The sequence below is a fragment of the Spermophilus citellus genome (genome assembly GCF_964194105.1).
Source record: "Spermophilus citellus genome assembly, chromosome: 4".
Lineage (NCBI taxonomy): Eukaryota > Metazoa > Chordata > Mammalia > Rodentia > Sciuridae > Spermophilus > Spermophilus citellus.
The window spans coordinates 54,007,860-54,025,184 of record NC_138185.1 but is presented as its reverse complement, the minus strand read 5'-3'; the positions used below and the strand labels follow the sequence as shown (position 1 = coordinate 54,025,184).

Here is a 17,325-nt window from a genome sequence, read left to right as displayed (position 1 = left end):
GGGACCAATTCATCAGGAAATACAGTACATACAAACATTCCAAAGTATATTTAGGTACTGTTTTTATATACCTAAAAACAAATCCCCAAAATGAAGAAAAAATTGACATAACAGAAAGGAAAAAGAAAATTCAACAATATTGTAAACTTCAATACTCTACTTTCAATAATGACTAGAATACCAGAAAAAAAAAATCAACAAGGAAAAAGAAAACTTGATCAACATAAAGCTACTAAACCTAACAATCATCTACAGAACATTCCACGTAACAGCAGCATTCCTCAAGTACACATGGAACATTCTCCAGGACAGAACATATGTTAGGCATAAAAACATTACAATTATTTTAAAATAATTGAAATCATACAAAGTACATTTATCAATCACAATGGAATGAAACTAGAATTCCACAGCACAATGACTGGTCTTAGACTGCTGTGTGGCTCACTTTCTCTAATTTTTCAGTTTCCCCTCATGCCTTTCCTGCTCACTACTGATAGTCTTTGTACAGTAGTTCCCTTTTAGGGGTGATAATTTGCCACTTCTAATCTAGTAGAGGCTGAATAGCTGAACTTCGAAACCTCCAGAACAAAAGAATAAGGCTCAGTGTAAGCATGAGAAGTACCATAAAGCATTAGTGTGTGGTCTGTGGTACATCTACTCTGGCCACAGGGTGGGGAGCTGCTGGGTTCTCTGGTAGGTGAGATGGTTGGGCAGCCTAAATGAGGAGGAAGCCAACATGAATCATCTCCGTGACAACCACCAGTTAGGAGATATTATTTCTTCTATTAGTAAAGAATAAAAAAAACAAAACCCCAGGTTTCTGATGTTACAATGTTCAATATGCCTTTATAAATCAGCCAAATAAAGATCTTTTCTTCTTTATATATTTTGCTGTAAACTTTGGTTTCCACAGATAATGTGCCTTGCCAAAAAAAGAACATCATCGATCTTGCCTTCCTTATAGTTTCTTTAATTTAAAATTAGTATCACGGGGTCTCATACTTTACTTTTCTTCCTTTTTGTGAACATATTTATCTTTGCCTCCTCAACTTTGTATAGAAAGTCTTTGTGGAAGAAAAAGAAAGCCATTCATGTTTCAATCTTTTGCAATTTTCCTACTAGTTCAGCTAACATCGAGCATCATAACTGGTGTACCTTGGCATACAGGTATATTATGAACAAGTTCAGGTATGCCCAGATTGCCATTGCTCCAGGTCTGGGGTGGTATGGGGTTAGGGGTGGTTGCAGCAGACAGGGGCTGGGGTAGAAGCCCTTGAAGTCAGTCTCCCAGTGTGTGAGAGTACCATGATGTGAAAAAGGTTGGGAAGTGTTATGCTAAATGACTGATTAGAAAAACTGCTCAAAAGAACTTAAGGGACATTTGTAAAAGGTGATGAACCACACAGAAAATGTTCCAAGAAATTTAAGTGAAAAATAGCAAGCTGTAAATAGTATATTAACATGCATTCGTGTAAAAGGGGAAAGATACATAAACTAAATGATTTGTACATGATGTGATATACCCTGTGACACCTCCTGGTGTCTCTCTGCACACTGAGGAACTGACTCATCTTAGAAACCCAGTGAGAGAGAAGTGGAGAGATTTATCCTTGTAAACTCTTTCCATTTTGAATTCTGAACCATGTGACAGCATTAATCATTAAAATCAATAACTTTTGAAAAAGTATTAAATCCATCTATGCCTATCTCCAAATTTCTTTAGTAATAATTATCTTACCCCAAATGCCTTTTTTTTTTACAAGTCAAAGACTGTATTAAAATAAGTGAAAGATTTGGGTGCTTGTTACCCAACTGTGTTCAGTTTGTGAAAATCCACAGAGCTCTACACTTAACAATCTATATGTTTTTTCCACAGGAATACGCCAATTAAAAACTAAAACATAAAACCAATAGATTATGTGGGTAAATATTCTTTTTGTTCCCTTTTTAAAAGAACAGAATTAATATTTGCTTAAATAAAACAAGTTAGCTTTTCAAATTTTTTGATCATGTTTCTCAGAAAAATCTTGTAAAACTTGAGTTAATGATGCCAACTCCCAGTGACAAGGGCAATCAGACCTTGCTATAGATAAACTCCTATAGACTTTCCCAGTATTTAATAGTGGCTCCAGGCCCATAAATTCTGTGAGTTTAAAATTATTGCCAAGTGAAGTTTACTACTGGTAGTTATTTATTAATAAATAAATGATTTTTAAAACTTCAAAATAAGCTTAGAAATAAATTTGGGTTTTGATTTTGATGGTTGTTCCTCATGACTCTCGAGTCACTTAATTATGTAGATATTATCCAAGGCATTATTTCTATTTGTGGAAAAAAAAAAAAAATCACACCTTCTGGCTAGGTTTACAACTGAGCAAAATAAGTACCTTCCAAGACCCAAAGCTTAACATAACTGTCTTTACCATAAGACTCTACCTCAAAATTTTCTTATGTAAGCTTTAATAAAGAAACAAGATTTACAGGATGTTTAATGAAAATTCCTTACTAACATGAAAGATTCATCTTGTCTGAATGGTGAACACAATGATAAATTCTAATAATTTACAAGTTCTTAAGGCCTTACCAAAAGAAAGAAAAAAACTAACAAAATGGTAAATATCCCAATGGACATAATTCTTTAAAATGATAATGAAGAACCACATATGTAAGGCAAAATTTTAAACATACAGAAAAATATATAGGGGAAAATCTTTGTGACCTCAGGAAGGGAATAATTTCTTAAACAAGATTATCCCCAAAAAAAGGGAGAGTTGGGGGAGAACATCAAGGAAAAGAATGATAAATTAGATTCACAATTTGCCTATAATAAAAATTTCACAATGAAGATAAAAAGACAAGTCATGGTCTGAGAGAAGACACTGTTCAAAATAAAGCACTCCAACAAAACCCTAAGACAGATAACATTCCAACAGAAAAGTGGCCAAAACTACGAACAGGCAACTCACAGGAGAGAAAAAAGAACAGTCAGCACTGCTGGTAACAGAGCCACCTGGCCTAAGACCAGGGAGAGCAAGCCAGCAGTATCTAGTAAAAGCCCTGTCATCATAAGGCATTTATGCAAAGCAGCAGAAACACCCTGACTGACTGCCCCACATTCCCAGGGAGATCCTTCCTACTGCTGTTGGCTGACCCAACTGCAAGGCAGGGAGAAAGGGAAGCATCCAAGGAGAGAGCTTCCTCACCAACCAGGTCCCCTTTTACTAATGAGGCCATTTGCAGATGTGTCAAGTCTAAAAGGTGGCTCCAGGCATTCACACAGGATGATCCCAGGCATCCCTGTCTAGGGTGTTGGAAACCTTAAAGTTAGATTACTTTTAAAAAAGAAAACTATCCCCCAGTCTTCCAATTCCTGCAGTCCCAGGACACTACTTTACAACTATATCTTGGAACTGGTGCTGTATCCAAGTTCTTGATTTAACTCAAGATACTGGCTCTAATGGTGTCTATCTACTTAGCAGTATCTAAGATGCAAATATAACTACAGTAAGACATTTTGAAAAACAATTCTCTCTCAGAAGTAGGCACATCCTCTACAAATCTACCAAGAAGGCTCCCTTCTCAGAGATAAGGGTCAGGAGAAAGTGTCCCAAACTACCTAAAGCATTACATATTTCAGCACCGATGAATTATTTTAAGGCTGTATCTACTTAATTAAGGATGGAGAAAATGCAGAAATACTGCAGTATTTTGCTTAATACAGCATGAAATCCCCAAATGGACTTCCTCTTGCAAAAATCCATGAAAACAGAGATCCTCCTGGCCCAGCCAGCAAAACACCTACATAATGGAACAGGTGGGAGGAGTGGTATAGGCACATGAAGATTAAGGGATTCATTCAGATCACACCTAGCATTTTAAAACACCTTTGCAAATTTAAAATTAAAAATTACATGAAGACCATTTCCTATGCACTTGAAAATGTCTACCTCCCTAAAAGTTCAAAAAAATCTAACAGAGTGATTATAAGACGTTTAAAAGCAAGTGGGGGGGGAAGGCAAGTACAGACAAGAACATCAGTTCTTCACTCGAGTATTGTAGAAAATTAACTCCGAAAGAGGTAACAGTTCACATCAGAAAGTACATTCTTTTTCTTGGTCAAAAGCCTAGCTATTCCCTCTGCTCTTCACAACTACAAGTAGTTTATCAATCTAAACACAACACAACCTAAACCATTTTTTTCACTGTTAGATCCTGCAACTGCAGACAAGAGGTACACATCTGCCAATAAAAACAGAAAAAGTAAAAAAGCTAACTCATATCCTCTGGAACTATTAATTAGAAAACAACCACAAGTAGATTTCCTTCAAAAAGCTCAGGTTTTAGAGAAAACAAACCAAAATAAATAAATAAATAAACAAGTTTCATGTGCTTGTCAAGGTAACTCAGAAACTGCCTACCACCTCATCTGAAAGGAACTACATTATAAACGTACAGGTTATAACAACTATCCAAAAAGTCAAGGTTCAAAATATTTGTTCATTTATGGTGTTGGGGATGCAACTCCAAGCCTCATGTATGCTAAGTACACACTCTACCCAAGCCCTAAAGTTCAAAATAAATGCAAAGCCAAATGCTACGTTTTTTTTCACATTATTAATCATTTTGTAAATTCAAAATATGTAAATTTCTACTCTGTGTAGGTCATCATGTCCAGATTAGAATGGTCAATTTTATCTGTGGAGTCAGCAGAAATCAGATAAAATGATTTTCTAAAAAATCATGAAAATGTCACTATGACCATCAGCAAACCACTAGTGTTATTTAAGCCCCAAATGTCATTATTCAACCAAAGTATTATGACAAAGGTATGGAAGGCATGCTTCAAAAGCTAAGACCAAGAGAAAAGGTATTAAGGGGAACTTAAACCTTAGGAAGAAAAAAAACAAAAACCCGAGGCTAAAAATGTATAATTTATACTAATTTTAACCCTTGAAAAGGATTATCATTAATTTCCTACAACTGATTCAGAACTAATGACAAAATTAACAGTCTTTCCTATAATAAAGATTTCTGCTCTTACCTCATAAGACCAAACACACTGTACGCCTGCAAACCTCCGGACACATCTTCCTACTTCCACATCCTCGTGCGTAGTATACATTTCCCGGAGACACTTGCCAATGTGTGGTACCATTCTCCGAAGCACCTCCCGGCTCATGATCACACCAGGCCCCCCCATGCAGAAGTTTTCACCAGGCTCAAGGGCCAGTTTCCCCATTTCTTCTGTGGTGCCCAGTCCTGTCTGCCCGAGAAACAGGGGCTCACTGCTATTCAAACTCCTCAGGAAACTCTCCAGACGATCTCCTTTGATGTAAACATCATCATCTGCTCTCATAAACCATTCATACTTGTCCAAGTAGTGGTCATGCATGTACTTGAGCATCATAAAAGACTTCTTCTGGGGTGGGTAGGAGTCATCCACGCCCCGTAGTGGCACTATTGGAATTGGTATAGATGTGTCTGAACCCTCACTAGAGAAGAACTCCACTTTCCCAGGAATTGTCTTGGACCATGTTCTGGAATTAAAATAAATATCAATTAGAGAACAGTTTGTTCCAGGCTTATTTTTAGAAACTCACATATCTGCTCATTTTGAACCACTACATATGATTGCTTGATTTTCTTGGTTTGTTTGATTCCTCTTAATGGAAGCCCGGGCTCCCAGATACTGCAGAATCCAATTTTTTTTTTTTTTTCGAACTACAAATTGAACCCAGGCATGCTTCACCACTCAGTTACATTCCCAGCCCCCTGCCTCTTTTTAAAAATTTTTTTTATTTTGAGACAGGTTCTTGCTAAGTCGCTTAAGGCCTTGCTAAATTGCTGAGGCTGGCTTTGAACTTGTGGATCATCTTGCCTCAGCCTCCCGAGATACTGGAATTACAGATGTGTACCATCATGCCCAGCTCCAAATTCATTTTTTTAAAAGAACCCAACAAAAACGAAGGATGAAGTGTTAAAATAGTTGCAGTTCAGTTTCACTGAAAACCAAACTGTCAGACACCAAGACCTGGATAGTCAGGTTACTTTCTGATATATCAACTCCTAATGACCAACTCCTCAACTCTATAAAACAAGCTACAAGAAGTCAAATTGTGGGGCTTGGGCTGTAGCTCAGTGGCAAAGCACTTGCCTCGCACAAGTGGGTTCGATCATCAGCACTACATAAAAAATAAAGATATTGTGTCCATATATAACTAATAAAATATTTTTAAAAAAAGAAAAGAAAAGAAAAAGAAGTCAAATTGTGGTGTATACCTATAATCCCAGCAGCTTGGGAGGCTGAACAAGGAGGATTGTGATTTCAAAGCCAATCTCAGCAATTTAGTGAGGCCCTAAAAAGCAACTCAGCAAGACCCTGTCTCTAAATAAAATATAAAAAAGGGCTGGATATATAGCTCAGTGGGTAAACACCTCTGGATTTAATCCCTGGTACCAAAAGAAAAGAGTCAAATTATTCATTCAGTAAATTTTCTTTGAACACTGATCAAGTACCAAACATGTGCCAAGAAAAATGAATGTGATGGTGAACAAAACATCACCCAACTCATTGAGCTGACATTAGAAGAGAGACATTATAGGACATTCACTCATGTACATATTATCAAGAACTAAAATAAGCTCCCTGAAAGAATAACTATAAGTGAACAAGACCTGTAAGACAGAGAATGCTTCCCTAGACAGGGTGACCATCAAGGACACCAAGGCAGACCAGGATGCAAGAGCGTGGAAGTGCGGAGAGTTGTCAAGTAGGGAAAACTCTGCAGGTCCCCCAGAGCCTGCCAGACATGTGGGCCTTTATACTACAAAAACCACCAGAAGTCACCAAAGGTAATGGAGTACAGGACAGATGAAATCCCCAGAAGCAGAGTAGAGGGTTGAAGGAAGCCAGAGATACACAGGATCAAGGAAAGACTAAGGATCAATTAAGAGGAAATAAAAGCATCCTTATACCAAACAACTGATTTAAGGCTATCACATGCCCTTTACCTTGTACTTAGGCTATCTACTTAGAACTGAAGTAATTTACTACAATTTATTTACATAGACTACTTTCAGGAAATACATATAATGGAGAATAAATGAAATATAGGTTGAGTATCCCTTATCTGAGATGCTTGGGACCAGAAGTGTTTGAAATTTGGAGCTTTCTTTCTTTTTTCTTTCTTTTTTTTTTTTTTTTTTTTTTTTTTTTTTTTTGATTTTGGAATAGGTACACAGACTACCAATTGAGCAGATCTAATCCAAAAGTCCAAAGTGCTCTGAAATCTGACCCTGGCAGAATTGAACACTGCACTCAAGTTTCATCATGTATCAGAGCATTTTGGATTTCCACAGTAGGGGTGCTTGATGTGTAGTAAATTTAATCTTAATGAAATTAAAAAAGCAGTTTCCAAATAATATTCTCCTCTGTTTTATTTAACTTAACTGCTAATAATAGTATTTGTATAGTAAAAAGTGACTTGGCAGATAAAATTAAACATATACACATCTTTAGTGCAAAGTCTTAAGAGAAAAATATCTGAAAAGATGCTAAGCATGGTAGCACACACCTGTAATCACAGAGGCTCAAGAGGCTGAGGCAGGAGGATTCCAAGTTCAAAGTCAGCCTCAGCAACCTATCGATGCCCTAAGCAACTCAGTGAGACCCAATCTCTAAATTAAATATTAAAAAAGGGTTGGGGATGTGTCTCAGTGGTTAAGTACCTCTGGGTTCAATCCCCCGTACCAAAAATAAAAAATTAAAATAAATACAAATAAAAACTAAAAAGGATTGGGGAGGTAGTTAGTGGTTAAGGGCACCCCTGGATTCAATCCCCAAAACCAAAAACAAACAAACATATATATATAGATAGATAGATATAGATAGATAGATAGATATAGATATAGGTATATGTATCTGAAAATATATTCCAAATCTCTGGGAAAGAGTATAGAACTAGCAAAATTTAGAGAAGCTAAACTGTGGATAAAGAAGACTGTCACTGTTTCTTAGTCTATGTATCTCTGTATTAAGGGGAAACTTTCATAAATATCATATCACTTAGCTTTGAGAAAAATTTAACTGTGATAAAATACACACATCATAAAATTTAACATCTTAAGCATTTTTAAGTATACAGTTCAAGCTGGGCATTGGAGGCATACATCTATATTCTCAGCATCTTGGAAGGCTGCAGGAAGAAGGATCACAAGTTTGAGGCCAACCTCAGCAACTTATCAAGGTGCTAAGCAATTCAGCGAGACCCTGTCTTAAATTTAAAAAAAAAAAAAAATTTTAAGGAGTCTGGGATGTAACTGAATAGTAAAGCAACCCTGGGTTCAGTCCCCAGTGCCAAAAAAATTTAAAAAGTATACAGTTCAGTAGTATTAGATAATTCACATTGTTGTGATGCAACTATTACCACCATCCATCCCTAGAACTTTTTTCATTTTGCAAAACTGAAATTCTTTTTTTTTTTTTTTTTTTTTTTGGTGGTGCTGGGGATTGAGCCCAGGGCCTTGTGCATGGGAGGCAAACACTCTACCAACTGAACTATGAAATTCTAAAACATAGTATTACTTTTGTAATTTTAGAAACAATTTACAATAAAGTACTCTTGGAAAATAAATTTTCAATGAAGTAGTTGGCTTCATTTCTCAATCAAAATCTAAGAAATACATAACAACTTCACACTTCTTTAAGCAAAAGAAAAATCTAATGGGATTCAACTTTCTGCTAAACATTTCCTTTTCATCAAATCTAGAATGTTAATTGTAAGATGTACCATTTCATCTATCAAGAAAAAAATACCACCAATCATAATCCCATCATGCCAATATCTATAAGATGCATCCAAATTTCAGAGATGTTAAAATGTCAGGGGAGAAAGTGCATTTTAGAATGGATACAACAAAGTAGTTGCTAATGTTTCCCCTTAATGCCTTATGGATTTTAAACAGAACTACTATTCTATACCACTTTTTATTCTTTAAAAAAAAATTCATAACTCTGCAGCATTAAAAGCTATATCACATACATTCATTTTCACAAAAACTATTTTCCTTAAAAAAAAAAAAAGAAGAAGGGGGGTGGGGTGGCACAATGGCGCACACCTGTAATCCCAGTGGCTCAGAGGCTGAGACAAGGAAAATTTAAGTGCAAAGCCAGCCTCAGCAATAGTGAAGCACTAAGCAACTCAGTCAAAGCTAAATAAAATTTAAAAAGTAGGGCTGGTCAAGTGCCCCTGAGTTCAATTCCCAGTACCAAGAAAGAAAGAATGAGCAAAAAAAAAGAAAGAGAACTATAAGAGAAATGGTCATTACTAAGGCTTTTAGAATGCAGTTTCTCATTTGCTGTGGACATGACCATAAAAAATTCCCACTAGGTTTTCTATCAGCTACTTTGCTAACAGTCAACCTATCGGGAACATTTACATATACTTGTTTTGTCTATAGCCTAGACATAAATAAAACTGCAAGTCACATGAGATGTTCTATGTTACAAAACATTCAAATTCTCACCATGGTAGATACTTAGCTTTCTGTGGCCTTACAAATTCACACAACACACACTTTTTTACACCAGTTTGGTGTACAGCTAACTCTGACGTGGCTCCAGAACTCACTCTTGATCGCTCTGTCTTCTGTACTCTTATTTTTTTTAAATATTTTTTAAATTTATTTTTTGGTGTAGATGGACACAACACAATGCATTTATTTTTATGTGGTGCTGAGGATCACACCCGGGTCCCGTCCATGCTAGGCGATCACTCTACCGCTGAGCCACAATCCCAGCCCCTATATTCTTATCATTAAAAAAAGAAAAAGACAGGGCTGGGGCTCAGAGGGAGAGTGCTCACCCTAACTGGGTTCAATCCTCAGCACCACATAAAGTAAACTAAAGACATTGTGTCCACCTATAACTAAAAAATAAATATTAAAAAAATAATAAAAAAAAGAAAAAGAAATATAGGAGAGAACCAAACCCACCTATAAGGGACCAGTCCCTTGGCAAATGTGAATGAGCTGCAACCTAAACAGAATGTATGACAAATTCACAGGTGCTCCTTTGATGTGGTCACTTCTGGAGGGGCGAGGACTTCCCAGCATTCTTCCAACCTCCAGAAGGTGATGGCAAAACTAAACTAACCTCATTCAAGTCAAGAAATCTGACTCAGCTGGGTGTGGTGGTGGCACAAGCCTGTAATCTGAGAGGCTGAAGCAGGAAGATCACAAATTTAAAGCCAGCCTCAGCAACTTAGTGAGGCTCTAAGCAATTTAGCAAGATTCTCTCTCTAAATAAAACACAAAAAGGGTTGGGGATGTGGCTCAGTGGTTAAGCACTCCTAGATTCAATTCCCAGTACAAAAAGAAAAAGAAATCTTACTGTATTCTCTTTTTTTTTTTTAATTTAATTTTATTTATTTATTTTTATGTGCTGCTGAGGATCGAACCCAGGGCCTTGCACATGCGAGGCAAGCACTCTACCGCTGAACCATAACCCCATCCCTTTGAATTCTCCTTGTATAGAAGTGTTGTTTTGTTTGGCAGTTACGATTCTTTAAAAATGTAAATAATTTCAGTGCTTGACACATAACAGAGGTAAGTAAATGTATGGAATGAATACTAACCACTCACATATAATAAGTGAATTAAAGATGACACATATGTGTTTGCAAAAGGGCAGAAATCATTTCCAGATAAGCTTCTCACCACTTTTCATACCCCAAGTCATACTTCCTACAATTCCAACCTATAGAAAACTGACTCAAAGAACAAGAAAACAATTATCCAGAAGGAAAATTCACAGGTTCACTGGAGTTGAAATATACTACTATCCATATACTTCTGAAATGTAATTCAAAGCTAAATAGCCTGTACCATTTTATGACTGATTTTGAAAAGATGAAGAATAACAGCTACTTAACTTTAGCTTGTTCATACATATGGTGCTTCTAAACTGAAATGTGAGTACTAAAAACAGACCAAGTTCAAAGTAGTGCTAAAGTAGCCAACCCAAAAAACTGAAAATACAAAAGCACCATAGTATTATTTGGAAGATGAAGTAACTAATTCCTCACTTCCAAGGAACAACCTATTAAAGAGGCAATCTACAATGCATGGACTCTGGGATCATGATGCTGGGATAAGAATCCTGGCTCAACTTTGGTAAATTACTCTGTGCCTCAGTTTCCTGACCTATAAACTGGGAATAACAGTATCTGCCTTATCAAATGGTTGCGAGGGTTAAATAAATTGTTACATGTAAAGTGCTTAGAAGCCTGCCTGGCTTCTATCATTTATTATGAGGGTAAACAGGAACTTGTAAATACAATAATGTAGTTAAAGAAAAAGTGAGAGAGACAGGGAAGTGTAGACCAAACACAGAATACTCAGTTGCAAGATTGCAAACTGGAATGAAGCTATTGTGGAAAATGCTTCTCACACATCTGGCTTAAAATCCCAACCCTCAAGCTATGTACTTTATTAGAATTTTGTTTTATTCTCAATCTCAGTGTTACAAGATATAAGTTTTATAAGACTTTAAATTTTAGGTATTTCTGCTTAAAACACCAGACTCTTTAATATTTCACCTGGCCCTGCTTCCTCACATGCCCCAGACAGAACTCAGAACAGTAAGCACTAGCAACATGCCTATCACAGTTGCACTTAAGGTCTCAACTGTGACTTCAAGTGGTGTAATTTGTCCAAGAAGAGAAAACAATTAATTTTAAAAACAGATAATCTAATCTTCAACCATCTGTAAAGGCCCCTCTACAGTCTCACAGTAACTCCATCCAATTATTATCTGCTCCCTTTTAGGTAACCCAGAGAAAAACAACATGCTGTTCTTTGCTGATCTAAATGATGGTGTTTTAAGGGACATCTCTCAGCATGAAGTCTTTGTAAACCCTCCAATCTTAAGAAATTGTTATCTGTTCAATTAGGTAATTTTACCTTAAAGAACTCCACCTGTGAATAAGTTCTGGAACATAATTCATAATTCACCCTTAGGGAGGGAAGGGGCACATTCATAATTTCAAAGAATTTAAGGAAATGTTGCTGACCAAGCAAGTTGGCCCTCCTTCTGTAATAGAAATAGGCAAAGGTCTGTAGTTTCCACAAGTAAATGGCAACTTGACTATCAACACATTTGTTACCAGCAGTTCTTAACTGACACAACAGGACATTTCCAAAGACCCTTGCCAGATAGTTCGATTTTCAATGGCCTGATACCCAACTCTTCCTAAAGCCCAGATAAGACAACTGAAATCTGAGAGTGCCAAGCAACTTCTACATTCTTCTAGGCTCTAACCACTACCCCTACACCAAGTCAAATCACAGTTCAATAATGCTGCTGGCCTAATCCTAACTTAGTAGAATGTCTGTGTCCTGTGAGGACTTGATATCATATTCTCCATTTCTATTAAATGACATTTTTAGGGAAAACTACATAAAATTCATTTCTGTGTAACACTACATCTATAGCACACCCACTGTCCTAGGTAAATAATCATAAGATATGGTCAGCTTAAAAAGCAGGAGATATATTTCTGATGTGGTTTTCTAGAAGAAAAAATATATACATACAAAAATAAGATAACATATACCTCCACTCCAAAATAGTCACTACAGTTATTTCTGGATAGGGGGCCAGAAAGTCTGAATTTTCTTTGTTTTTTTTTTTTTCAATTGATTCATATATTTAGAATTAGGGGGGAAAAAAATTACCTGGAGGAAAGCTTTGGGCTAACAAGCAAATAAAGAAACCAAAAGATAAGGACAACAGAAAATTTGACTTTTGTAATAAAAACCTTTCTTTATCCAACAGGCAAAAACTTAAAAGAAAAACAGTAAAATTGAGTTCTTTGTTTTAAAGTTTCTAAACTTAAACAGTTATATTGATTTTTATTTTTAAAATGCTGTGAGAGTTAGTTTCAAGTTCCCCAAAACCATTATTAAGCATGTCATTTGCAATTTACAGAGTGGCAAGTCTAAAAGGACTCATGAAAAAAAATCACCTCAGATAGGGCTTCTTGGCCTTTTGGTTAAGTTCAAGTGTAAAATAATTTTAGAAGTTGAGGTCAAAGAATGAAGGGAGAACACGGGTGTTCCCTTGTAGAAAATTTGGATACTAGGAATTAAGTGTACATATATTCTTCCCTGTTTCAGAGAGGATTTATGACAAAATTTAAGAGAAAAGGTGAACAAGAAAATGAAGCTAAAGAAAAACAAGAGTAGGAAACCCAGAGCAAGGCATAAAGGGCAAAATCACTGTAGGAGCTACCTGGCCCAACTCTACACCCAGGACAACCCTGGATCAGTCAGGGGACTCTCAGGGTACCCACTCAAACTGCGGTTAGCTCACACGCTGAGACCTGAGTGCCATGACGTGACCTGCGCAAGTGCCAATGACAGGCCCAAATTCAGCTATAAGCTTTCCAGACTTCTGGTTCCAGCTGGCAACCCAAAGTCACAAGTCGGTGTCCTATTGTTCTGGGTTAAGTGTAAAAACTATTTCAGATACTAAGACTTGGGAAATTCCTCCCCCTGCCCAGGTCCATGGCAAGAAAGCAGGACAAATGTAAGGAATATCTGTATAGAAAGAATGGTTTCATGGAAGAGCAATCTCACTTCAACCCCACCTCACCCCTCTTCCCCCAAAACACAGACTGTGTGCTTTTTATTGCCAGTCAGATCACCAAAAGGCCTTGCAGACACTCCCAGGCTGAAAGCTGATTGACTAAGGCCTCTCCTAGGACTGAAGGTGTGCCCTCAACCAGACATTGCCAGCATTATTCAGTCCATTATTTCTGTCTTCAGCCAATAGCAGAAGCTCTGCATCAAATGTACTTACAGTTTCACCCTTCTGAATATGTGGTTTCCGGGTATGTGGCTTCCTCTTTTAAAATCTTTTAACTGACTCACTGTCCTTAAGATGTGTCTTTTTGGAATAAGTGGAGAGATAATTTTAAATGAGAAATCACTTTTGCTCTTTACTGACAATCCTAAAAAATACATACCAAGGAAAGCATGACTAAACAGCATTTTTCTTCTCAAGTTGTTGGCAGGGTAGATTACAACTTCCCATCTCAATAGTGGCCTGGGCACTCCCCCAGAAGACATCTCTAAAGTATTAAGAGTTAAGAGTAACCTGCTCTTGGAGCACAGGTTCACAACAAACAATGGGAACACCCCTGATAGAGACCTTAAATATACCCTCCTTGAAACATAAGAAATAAATTCAGAATGTAAGCGACAGAAGGTAAATTCTGATCTCCTGATAGATTTCCAGAACTTGGAATATTGCAGAGATACTTGGTATAACATGTAAAATGTTGCTGTACACTTAAAAGTGTAAACATACAACTAACTCTAAGGGATATGTATGAACAGAGAGCACATTTTCAAACCTGCTTGAATATTGTTTTTCTGGATTACATTCCTAATTGGCCCCAAGTAAATATAATTTCCTTTGTTCTTCGGAGAAAAAGAAGATACACATGAACAAAACTTAAGTTTCCAAATCTGGGGGGGGGGGGTGGAATCAGTGTTTAAATGCAAACAATAAAAACCACCCTGAACTTATTCTAGCTGACCCCTCTGAAATCAGTATTGAGGCACTACCTTGAATCAGCCTGCTCATCCATAGCCAACAGTTACCTTTCACTGAACAATTACAGAGTGAATTACACTCTCAAACTCAGAAGGACTCTGTGAGGTATGTGAAGTATCATTATCCACAACAAGCTGAGACTATGGTCTAAATCTAAGTAACTAACTTGCCCAGAATCATAAAGCTAATAAGCATGGAAGCCAGAATGCAAACAGGTACAGCTCGACAGCCCCCACAGGCCAGGCTGTTGGCTTCTTATCCCATACACTTGTCACCTAGATTATCACCCACATTTCTTTTCCAGTCTCTGGGCCACTGATAAGGCTGAGGAAACAGCCATCAAAGATAAGGAGAGCAGTCTTACACACACTTCAGCCACTCCTACCCGACCTTTGTCTGTCTGGCTTGGTGACAATAAATCCAGGCAAAACTTAAGTGTTGGGGTCAGGTTTTACTCTCAGCCAGAAAACCTGATTCAAACATAACCTTCTGAAATCTGTTTACTATTCAAAATCCTGCTCACTTCTTTCAGGGCATTATCATCAGTAATAGACACAAGTTTATTTACACCTGTGATCAACTTACAAAAATCATACATTCATGACATTGATATCTAGTGTTCAACAATTCTCAGGTTTTTGGTTCACAAGCACCAACTTGACATCAAGTAGGAGTAAACTGCCCCTTACTTTTAACCATCCAAAACAAATCTGTTTACATACAAAATAAATGCGGTGGCAGTCAGTGCTTCAAAAATGACAATGCATTAAGTTGAGAAGGCAGACAGACCAATTTAATACATTTAAACTGCAATTTAGTAAGATCCTGTCTCCAACAATTTAAAAGAGCTGGAGATGTAGCTCAATGGTATAGCATGCTCCTTAGTTCAACCTCCAGTACTGGGGCGGGGGCTTGGGGGGGAATCAAATTCATGGTTCTTCCCAAGAGCTGTCAACTCCTCCCCACTCCAATATAGTTTTATTACAAACAACTACTGATTATAAAACAACTAGAATATACAGAATATAGAAAAGTCTTTTAGCATCATGGTGTATGTATTATTTTACACTTTCTTTTCTATACTACACAAATATCTTAGTTTGATTATAAACGAAATGGGCCTCATGCTGCCTATATTATTTCATAGCACAGTCGTGCTCAAGTATATTTTGAACTTCTTCGTTTTGAAAAAAATATTTCAGCCACATTGCTTTTCCCTTTATCTCAGTGCTGGGTGGGGATGGAACCCAGGGCCTTGTATATCAGTAGGCAGGCACTCCACTACCAAGCCAAAGCCCCAGACCCACACCATCTTAATGGTATGAAATATAGATCACAATACAATTAAATCAGTTCAATTAATCATGATCTAAACTTCCTGATGGACATCTAAGGTACTTTAAATATCTTTTTCATACATTTCAAATTTTCCTTTGGAAAACTTCTAAATGAATTGCTAGATTTCTGGAGAGATGCATTTTAAAGTTCTTGATAAATACTGCCAATCACCCCCCAACCCCGTCAAATAAGTAACAATTTGTCTTTGGATTTTTGCCCATTCTCTAAATAGTTAGGCTGTCAACTGATCTTCAGAAACTCCAAACACACCAAGCTACTCTCTGCTGAAATACCACCAATAGCTCTGGACACCCATACCACAAAACCCAATTCCTTAGCCTGGCCCTGAATGTCCCTGCCTGCTACTCCGTCACCCACAGCTCACAGCTCAACTCCAATGAACTGTCCCTTTCTCATCCATCATTTCATTATTATTTCATGTTTTAGGAAACATACTATTCTGTCTCAAAAACTCCTACTCATCCTTCAAGATTCAGCAGGAAAGAAAGGGTGGGAGTGTGGGTAAGACTGCCCTGATCCTCTTCATGCAGTGTAAGCCTCTTTCTTCTGTACCCCCCAGTAATTCGTTCAGGCACCTCCCTCATCATCCATCATCCATCATCATTCATTTCCTTTCCTGAACTAAATTCTGTACAGATTGAGGCCCAGCACTGGTAATCTACTTTTAATAACTAGCACCTTAACTCATGGACAGGGAAAAGTCAAACTGCCATATGATGAGAACTCAACCGTGGCTATGCTTGGAATATTCCAATCAGAGACAATAAGATCTCAAATCACGATATTTAAAACTACCCTCATTTTCAGGACCACATTCTTCACTAGCCTTTTTCTACAGGTAATACACACTTGAAATGGATTGTGTTACAAAAGTTCACTTAGAAGTTATTTGATTTTATATGTAAAAACCTTCCATATGAATGTCTGCCAAACAGAACTGCATCTAAGAAAGTGAGTACTGCTCTAAACTGGTTCAAGATAAACATGGTGAGCTTAGCTCAAAAAATAAGGAAATGAACTCTGAGATATATAAAAGAGGAGCAGTTCATTAGGGTTGGTAAAAGGAACAGTCTGCCTTCTTTCAAAGTATTGGGAAGAAGTCATTAACTGATACAATAGTACCTTGAAATAAGAGTCCTGCATCCACAGCTGGTGTTTCTCACCTTTTCTTCCCCACAGTCCCCTACAGACAGATACTAATCTTTATAGGTACCCTTTATCACTCTTGGGCAAAGAAGGGAACCAACCAAGTCTTTCTTCTGAGAAAGAAATAAGCAAACTGTTGCCCATCAGGCCCAGGAGAAGTAAGAACCAAGACAAAAAGTATTGGATTAGCTCAGTGT

The 17,325-nt window shown here is 37.2% G+C and overlaps 1 protein-coding gene across 1 annotated transcript in view; it reads right to left on the bottom strand.

Moving 5' to 3' along the window:
• Nucleotides 1-17,325, bottom strand: part of CHSY1 (chondroitin sulfate synthase 1) — a 68,640-nt gene that overhangs the window by 46,775 nt on the left and 4,540 nt on the right. The window contains exon 2 of the mRNA XM_081291343.1: nucleotides 5,045-5,540. Within this exon, the coding sequence (XP_081147469.1) occupies nucleotides 5,045-5,540 (496 nt within the window). The remainder of the gene's footprint in view (nucleotides 1-5,044; nucleotides 5,541-17,325) is intronic.